This window comes from Chinchilla lanigera, unplaced genomic scaffold (assembly GCF_000276665.1).
Source record: "Chinchilla lanigera isolate Chin_1 unplaced genomic scaffold, ChiLan1.0 scaffold00064, whole genome shotgun sequence".
In the NCBI taxonomy this organism is placed as follows: domain Eukaryota; kingdom Metazoa; phylum Chordata; class Mammalia; order Rodentia; family Chinchillidae; genus Chinchilla; species Chinchilla lanigera.
In genome coordinates, this window is record NW_004955465.1 from 10,015,298 (window position 1) to 10,024,535 (window position 9,238).

Sequence of the window (9,238 nt, forward strand, 5' to 3'; positions counted from 1 at the left end):
GCGCGGGAAAGGAGTCGGCGGTGACTGCGGCGAGCTCCTGGCCGCGTGCAGACCTGGTCCGCGCCCGGTTCCCTCCCCAGCGATTGTTGATGGGGAGCGGTCCTGCGCTAAGCTGGCACAGCTTCTTCCCTGGCTGACCGTCGCCACAGCATGGCGTTCACTTATCGCCCGTCCCCTAATCAACGCCGCCATGTGCCTCCTCCTCCTACCAGCCTTTTTCCCTGGGCCTGGAGAGCCCTGCTGCAGAGGCTGAGGCAGCACAACGACGCCCAGTACAGTCGCTGAGCGACCTGGGGAGACCTGTCTCGAAAATAAAGGGCAGGGGATCAATCCCCTGTAACACGCACACACGAAATCGGGGAGGAGGACTGGGCACTTAGACTCGGGTCCCCGGAGCTGCCGTCTGGAACACGGGCCTCGCACTAACCTGAGACTCAGTTTCCTCTTCTGCAGAATGAGAATAAGAATGGGCCCTGCTGAGCTGCAGGGAAGCTGATGAGACCCTGGACGCATCCTGAGCGTGGCCGTGGTCACCCCGCTGTCATCTGAGCTCCCGCGGTTTGGAGAAAGTGTGAAAAGCCAACAGCGCCGGGTCATCGCTTCTGCTCCTACTGATCTGGGGGCTTTAAGCCGGAACTGTAAAAGCTCGCTCTTAGCTCTAGCAGGTCAGAGGTGGCTAAAATGAAATCTGTGTCGCAGGTTGCTGTGGTTCGTGACCCCCAGAGCCCGTTGTATGTTGTCTTGGTCCCTCCGGGTGGTGCTTTGGAGGCGGGAGTCCTTTGGGAGGGGCGGGGGTCCCCAGGAATCGGCCCTAGGGATTGCTTTGGTAGGGTCCCGAGGCCTGGCCACACCACCCTCACTGTCTCCCCGCTCCTGGACCCAGACGCAGTCCTCGCCCGGATCTGCTCCCTGCTGTGGCGTCCACCAGCCTACATGAGTCCTGACCAGAACTGCTCTGATGGATGCAGGTGATACAGAGGAAAGAAACTCGCAACCTGAAAGATATCTGGGACGAGTTTGTGTTCTCTGAAATAGAAGAATGAATTTTAGGAACAACGGAGGTTAAGAGCAGAATATATTTATTGAGGGAAAGAAAACTTATGTCCGAGAGAGGGACAGGAGGGGCCTGAGCGGATTGCCCAGGAAACCTGCCTTTTCCAGGGATCTTTATAGAGCAAAACCGTAAGGTGAGGCGGGTACAAGGTGGAAAATCTGGGAACTCAGTAGGTGGGCATGAGGTGGGACAAAACTATGATCAGCCAATAAGATTACAAGTATAATTGTTCGGGTAAAATGGAATAAATGGGGAAGCCCAGTCTCACAGCAAATAGGCATGAATGCAGAACAGGGGCCTTTCCTGTAGGGGGTTGGACTAGTGACTCTTCCTGGCCTTTTCAAGGTGATGGATACCTATTTAGAATATCTATCCCTGAGGTCCATCCCTAGGGAGATATGTGGACACATTTGTTTCATCTTTTGTCTTGAGATCCGGCCCACAGGAAGGGCCTGTCTCTCCCACACTTGCAAGGTATCTTGTCTTCCATACTGGCTCCTTCAACGGCCTGCCCCTGTCCGACTGCCTATATTTCTATCTAATTCAGCTGCCTATAACACAGGGACCAGGCGGTTGGGCCTTCAGAACCTTTTCACCTTATATACTTGCTTGTCTGAGGTGCTTTATTCTAGTAACACAAAGCTGACTAACCCAGAGCTTAAGTGTTTTTCTATAGTTTTATTCTATTTGGTAGTTATCCATGATTCATTAATACAGTTCAGATTCGGGCCAAGTTTTACAGCTTTACCAAATGTAATTATCGTGCAATAACCGCGCATGTTTCAAATGTACAGACTGAATTTTGGCATGTGCGTAACCGCGACGCCACCATCACGGTGGAAGTAGGGAACCATCAGGGCAGTCTCAGTATAAATCCGAGTCCATGCGTCCCTCGGAGACGCACGCATGCGCAGGGGACTGCCGCGTAGCCCTGCCCTGGGCGTGCCCACCCGCAGCCCCTCCCCAGCCCGCACACTGAGGGATCTTCTCCATCGTGCGGACAGCGCCCCCTGCTGGCGCCTCCCCGCGGCGCCCGCTCCTCCGCCCACCTGCCTGGCGCTGCCCTGGCCCGCCCTTGCCCACCTGCGGTCTGGACCGCCGCGGTGAGGTTCTGAGCCCTCCCGTCTTCTCCTCTGCTTCCCTTGTGTGTTTGTGGCCAGAGACAAGCAGCGAGCCCATACATCTGATCGCGCCACTTCCGCTCCTCGGTTCCCGCCGGATCTGCATCCTGGTGGCCGCCGCAGACGCACAAGCTGTTCCCTAGCCGCTCACGGCGGACCTGATGCCCTGACGTTGCAGAGCCTTGCGAGGCAGGCAGGCCCCGCCTCGTTCCCGCCCTGTGCACCCTCGCACACACGGGGACCCCGTGCCTGGGCCCGCCCTCCGCCAGTCAGAGAAAGGAATTGGGTGAAGTTAGCCTTGCACCGGTCCGGAGACAGCCGTTCTGGCTCCAGCCGGCTGCGGGGCTGCTCCTACCCTTCAGTTTGACCTGTGCTAGAGCAGCCCTTTCGTGCAATGACCCTTTTGCGGGCCCACCTGGCGTCCTTCTGACGGCGCTCATAGTTAAGGACGGCGAGGGGTCTTCATCTGTAGCACAATGTGTGACCTTGGAGCCTGTGTATGACAGGCATGAAGGGAATACTGATGAAGGGGTCTTATCAGGGCCTTATCAGGGCCTTAGGCTCTAGCCCCGGCCTCACCACTAATTAGCTCTATGCTTGCAGGCTGGGTCTCGATTACCTTCGCTGTAAATTGAGAGGATTGGCTCACCGGGTCCCTGGGGCTCCTTGCAGAGCCAACACTCTGAAGTGGTATCAGGTAGGAATGCAGAATGGTAACCAGAGTGCGCGGGCTCGGCCCCAAGCAGGAGGGTGTAATTCCGCAGGAAGCCGCCAGGTGGCAGGTGGGAAGGAAGCGGGCTAGGAAGCGGCTTAGGAAGCGGGCTAGATGCACAGCTGCTTTCGCTTTCTGAAAGCCGCCCCCTGCCCCGCTACGCCCCTCGGGAATCCGCGAGAAGCTGTCGATCTTTTCTCCAGGCTCTGCATCTGTACAGCCCTGGAACGGAGCCCCAGGTCCTGTTACCTGGTCGGGCCAAAGCCCACAGAGGCAAAACCACCCGCGACCAGGCGGCAAAAAGAGCGGTTTGAAAAGGGAGGGTGTGCTGGGCTTGGAGTTTTGAGTCATCGCCGTCCCCTTCCAACCCCCAATGCGAACTAAGCCTTTGTCTGGCGTGAATTTCGCTAGGAATCAAGAATCATAGGACTGACCTCCCCCAGGGCGGGGACGGGACCCGGGTTCCCACGCATGCCCGGTAAGCACTCCCTGCCACCCCCAGCCCAGTCTGGGACTTAGATGGTAAGAGCACTGCTCCCTGGGAGTCCCGGACTTATGCTGAGACCATCTACAAAGAGCGCTGTCGCCTCGGGCGCTCACGCTGCCCGCAGTGAGTCCTAAGGACTTCCCGGATGTTCGGGACGTCAAGGCCTTGCTCAGGAACGTCTCCTTGGGCCCTTAAGACAAAATCAAACTCAGTGAGACGCCAGGGATGGGAATGTGCAGTAGCTAGTCTGCGCTCTGGGGAACATTTGACCCTTGATATGTCAGTGGCTGGCTGTGACAGTCTGGTTTCTAGCTTGTGCTGTAAATGTCGCCTGAAATGGAGCTCTGTGGCTTCCCTCAGGAACCCAGGCTGACAGAGCCGCCCCCGCTGCACAGGTCCCAGGCGCAGAGGAGAGCGCTGGGGGTCAGGGCTGGGCGCTTGCTGTGCTGACCCAGAAGGACAGATCACATTCGCTGGTAGTTAGCAATGCCACCTGTGCTTCTACCTACGGGGAGGTGGGTGGGTCGCAGATACGGGGCGCAAACAGCATGTCTGGCGGGCAACCCAGTGCTCCTAACACAGTGACGATGGCTGGGCTTTAGCTCAGTGGCGAGAGTGTGCCTGGCACACTCCAGAGCGTACTTGAGAGTTCTTAAATCTGTCAGCCACTGTGTCTCTTGGTTTTCTAGGACGAGCTCCTAATGGCCTGGGGCCAAGAGATGTGGCCCAAACCTGTGTTCACCCCTCCTTAGTGAGAAACTATGTTAAGCCTTTGTCTCCTCTGAAGAATGATCATTTACCCTCTGCTCCGAGCCTGCTCCTCCCACCGAAACCACCTGCGAACCTGCACAGGTGCGCAGGGGTGCCCCACTGCGCATGCTCCCTTAGGGGACAGCTCCGCGCTGCGCTCTGAGGGGAGTTCCCACCCCTCGCCTTCCCCAGAGCGTCTCACGGGCTGCTTGTCCCTCTCTCTTCTGTCATCATCGATCGCCACCTGCCTACGACCGTCAGGCATCCGTTTAATTTTTTCCCACCTTAAGAAATGTCCTCCTTTGACTCTGTTCTCTCAAATTCCCTCCGTGTATCTCTGCCCCTCTGCGTCGGTCAGCCTCGGGGACTAATGCTAGCAGGGCTGAGAGGCCACAGAAAGGCAGGCGGCTGCAGGACCGCTCAGAGTCAGCCAAGCTGGGGACAGCGGCATAGGAGCGAGCCTTGGGCACTGCGCCCCGAGGCAGAGGAAGGGTTCATGTGCGGAGTGAGACGAAGATGGCCCCGCCGCCTCCACAAGGACCTGGCCTTTCTCAAAACCTCTGAGCAGGCCAGGCGTCGGTAAGAAAGTCCAGGCGGGAGGCTGGCACAGAGGCGCGGCCGGCTGTAGTAAAGCCTAGGTGGTGGCTGCGACCAAGACGGTCTGGAGGACGGAGCTGGAGCCCTACTCCTGCCCCATGATCCTGGGGAAGGGGTTCTGTGTGCTGCCCCCAATTCCTCGGCTCCCCTTCTCTCCTGAACTCGCTTCGATGGGGTTTCCGTCCCCATTTGTCCCCACGCTGCTCCCGGCAAGGACTCCACACCCTGCACCAGGTCCCCGTCCATCCTTCTGCACCAGGTGGGTGGCACCTGACTCGCAGAACACTGCACCTCCTCTTGTGCATGAAAGCCAGGTCCCCAAGACGCCCGCTTCCCTGCTGTGTCCCCGCCTCAGAAAGCCGCACCTGGGTCCTCCCTTCCAGTGTCCAAGCTGGCAGTCAGCACCCTCTCTGGCTCTTCCCCTCCTGCCTGGACTTACCTTCCCTTATCAGGAGATCCTGGCGCCCACCCCCCCAGCCTCTCCCCGCCCTCCTCACTGGCACATGGACATCCAGCCTGCTCAGAGGCCCGTCTCTGCCCCGGCCCTTACTATTTATTTGCCAGGTAGAACAGTGATTTTTTTTCAAAGCAGCTTTTCCTCTTACCTCATTTTTGATATAGATTAGAGCCTCGAACCAAAATTCCCTAATGCGAGCAGCCCATTTCCAAGGAGGACCCCTAGAAGGTCAGAGTTCCTTCGGGCTGTAAGAACCATAGCTTGGGTGCAGTGCCACATGACTATAATGCCAGCTACATAGGAGGCTGAAGCAGGAGGATTGCAAGTTCCACTCCAGTCTCAACTTAGTGAGACCCTGTCTCCAAAATAAAGTAAAATGAAATGAAACGAATTATAAACAGCTGGGGTGTAGCTCAGGGTTAGAGCCCTTGCTCACCATGTGAGGGCAGAGCCACCGAGCCTGGGTTGAATCTGAGGGAACTCAGGTTTCTGACAAGGTCGGTGGACATGTAGTCAGTGGCCTGGGTACAGCTGCCATCACCCCCACATCAGCTCGAGAGAGGATTGTTCACCCCAGCAGACTCTGGAGGCATCCAGTGGCCCCAGGGTTTTGCTGCCAATGCCAGTGTGAGATTCTTCCGCCCTCTTCCTTTAGGTTTCTTATCTAAGGTACCAACCCTGGAATCCCCAGTCCAGCCCCACTGCTGACTGTTCAGTTATATATGGTCCCCACGCGATACCCTTTCATGACCCTTATTGCTTCTTAGAAGAGCAAATGCATGCAGGGGGGGTGCCCTTGACTGGGGCTGGGAAATACACAGTTACACGCGGGTATGGCCGTGAACAGGAGAGGCTGTGAGGCCCTGGAACACACCCAAGGTCAGCAAAGGGCAGTGAGATTTCCTGAGCAGAAGCAGAGAAACATGGAACTGGTCGACCCCAGGAAAGGCCAGGTCTGCCGGGCCTGGTGGCGCACACCTGCAGTCCCAGAACTCCGGAGGCTGAGGCAAGAGGATCGCAATAAATGTGAGACCAGCCCTGGCCACACAGTGAGATTATGCCCAGCCTGGAATACAGATCCAGAACCCATCTCAAAAAATTTAAGGGGGCGAGGCTTATAGTTCTAAGCCCTGGGAGTGCCCACTGAAAGACCATTTTGATGCCAGGAAAAGCTGGTATTTTCCTAGACTCCTCTGCCCAGCTTCAGAGCCTTGCACCAGAGGTGTGCAGCTGTGGATGGCACAAAACAAAGCTGGCGGCCCACACCCTGCTGGAAGGCCACAACCAGCAGAGGCTCCAGGGCGTCTGGGTGGTGGCAGTAGGCTTAGGGCACGGAGGATTTTCTGACACATCTCGGTCTTCCTCCCACACCCACCGTGGTCAGCCGGCACACTCAGGGCCCCTCGCCAGCCCCTTTCCCTCCACACACACACAGGGCCCTCAGCCCCAGGGGCTCACGGGCCTTACCCAGCCGGGCGGGTCCCCAGCTTGAGAGAATGTGGCTGCCCTGAGGGCTGGGGTATCTGTGTTTGTGTTTCCTTCCTGGCCCTGAAAACATGCGCTTCCACCCAACAAATAAAGATAGGGCTGATGAAAGCAGCTGTCATCCATGCAGAGCTCCGGAGAAGCCAAAGAAAAAATGAAAAGATTGGGGACAAGACGCGCATTCCTTGGGCCCGCAGGCGGTCCCTGACCGAGCAGCTGCGCTAGGGAAGGCGCCGGGAGCAGCCCCCGCCCCGCTGTGGCCACGAGTGGTGGACGTGAGGGCCGCGGTCAGCCCTTCCCGGGCCAGCGCGCTGCGGGGAGCCCTGGGCGCAGGATGCGAATGTAAATGCGCGGCAACCTATGAATCTCACAGAAAGGATGTTAAGCACTGAAAAAAAAAAAAAACCTATCTTTATTGTTTCATTTTTGTGTTTATGAGTTCGTGTCTGCAGTCCGTAATGGTCACGTTCATCTCGGGGAGCGGGTGCGTGCCTGTAACACAGCTCCCTTCTCCCACCCCTGACCTCGCGTGCCAGATTTATCTCATTCGACCTTATGGTCTCAAGGTGCACCCATTTTCCTACAAATGACTCAGACTTATCCTTCTCTATGGCAGCGCTGCACTCCATTATGCATAAATACCACTTTTCTTTCTCCACTCACGCGCTGATGGGTATACAGGCCACTTCCAAGGTGCAACTAGTATGAGTTGTGCTGCTACAAACGCGGCCGTGTTGCCTCACTGGCTTGATACGGAAAAGTGTCTTTTTTAGCTTGTGTTGTAAACCTGGCTTGGGCTGGTGGGCGGGGCAGGAGGAGCAGGAACTCTGCTCTGCCTAACCCTCCCGGAACCCAGGCTGACAGATACTTTAAAAAATCAAGCAGGTGCACTAGTGCACACCTATAATCTTGGCTATTCGGGAGGCTAAGGCAGGAAGATCACAAGTTCGAGGCCAGCTTGGGCAATTTAGTGAGACTCTGTCTCAAAATAAAAAAAAAAATTAAAAAGGGCTGAAGTGTAATTCGTTGTGAGGTCCTAGTTAAATCCTTACCAAAAGAAAAAAGAAAAAAATCTATTTACATCTACACACATCTATATGTTGAATTTGAGCACAGGGAGCCATTAAAGACAGCCATTTTATACATTACCTTGACACTGGGTCAGAGCTAACTACATCTCCAAAGATCTTTGTAGCTAATCTCTGTCCATTATATGTGTCCGTCAAGCCCACTGACTCCAGTGAGGGCACCTGGTTCCATACAGAAAGCCACCGGTTGGTAGGTGTGTTGCCTAGCCACAAGCCCTGTGCCAGACGCGTGCAGCCGTGGCTGTTTTCTGCCTTGTCATGTATATGATTATTCTACAAGTAATTATCGAGTTCCTGCTGTGTACCAGGAGCTGCACTGTCCAAAAGTGAAGTAGACAGAGTTATCTTTAGTCAAAACAATGAACGAGCAAATAAAGTGATGCAAAACAGCAAGTCCACACATAAACAGGATACCTTGAATAAGAGCACGGAAGAGGGACATCGTCTTGTCCTGGATCTCAGAAGAAACACTTTCAGCTTCCAGCTCACCATGACATGACCATGGGTCTGTCACAGGAAGCCTCTGCTGTGTTGAGGTGTGACCTTCTGTTCCCAACTTGTGATCATTCAGGGACCCTCAAGTTTTGCAAATGCTCCTTCTCCATCTGTTGAGAGGGTCGGTTGATTTTTAGCCTCCATCCTGTCTGTGTGATGCAGTATATCTCGTATCACCTTTGCAGCCCTAGAGTGAAACTGCCTCCATCCTTGTGTGTGATCTCGCTAACAGGCTGTGAGTTCACTTTGTTAGTATCTTGGGCAGGATTTTTATACAACAGAGAGGATTCAGCCGTGAGGAAGATTGAAATCCTGTCGTGTGCAGCAACATGGATGGAAGTCAGACACAGTAAGACAAATACACATTCTCACTCACAGGCAGAGACTAGAAAATAGAAACAAATTAAAGTCAGCCTGAGAGAGGAGGGACTGCTGTGTGGGGAGGGGTGTGGGGGCAGAAGGAAGAAGGGTGAGCAGGCACAGGCAGTGATCAGGGCCCAAGAGGACCAACAGCACAGTGGAACAGTGAGTCCCATTAACCTGCAAGATGGAAAGAAAACGAAAATGCATGAACAGAGTGACTTGGGAGGCTCGCCCAGCACAGACGGAGCTGTTAAGAGGACTTCCTGGAAGCAGAGAGGGCAAGGCCAGGCCCACTGGAGGGTGAGGAGGAGTCACTGGATTGAGGGAAGAGGCAAGATGGAAGCAAGGAGTGGGGAGGCCAGTTCAGGAACTGCAAGGAGACAGGAAGTGGAAGCAGGCCTGAGCTCAGAGTCAGGGAGCAGGCAAGGAAGCTGTTACAGAAAGGGAGAGGGTTGGCCAGGTTTGGTGGCACACACCTGTAATCCCAGCACTCAGGAAGCTGAGGCAGGAGGATCGCTACAAGTTTGAGGCCAGCCTGGGTTATGAAGTGAGTTCAAGGCCGGCCTGAACTGCATAGGGAAATCGCGTCTCAAAAGGACGAAGAAGAAGAAGAAGAAGGAGGAGGAGGA

At 55.4% G+C, this 9,238-nt stretch overlaps 1 protein-coding gene across 1 annotated transcript in view; it reads right to left on the reverse strand.

The window, feature by feature from the left end:
• Window positions 1–2,361, reverse strand: part of LOC106150110 — a 2,762-nt gene extending 401 nt beyond the window's left edge. The window contains exons 1-2 of the mRNA XM_013521776.1: window positions 2,138–2,361; window positions 3–636 (exon numbers count right to left, since the gene is read on the reverse strand). Of these exons, the coding sequence (XP_013377230.1) occupies window positions 3–636; window positions 2,138–2,281 (778 nt within the window). The 5' untranslated portion in view covers window positions 2,282–2,361. The remainder of the gene's footprint in view (window positions 1–2; window positions 637–2,137) is intronic.
• Window positions 2,362–9,238: the final 6,877 nt, after the last annotated feature.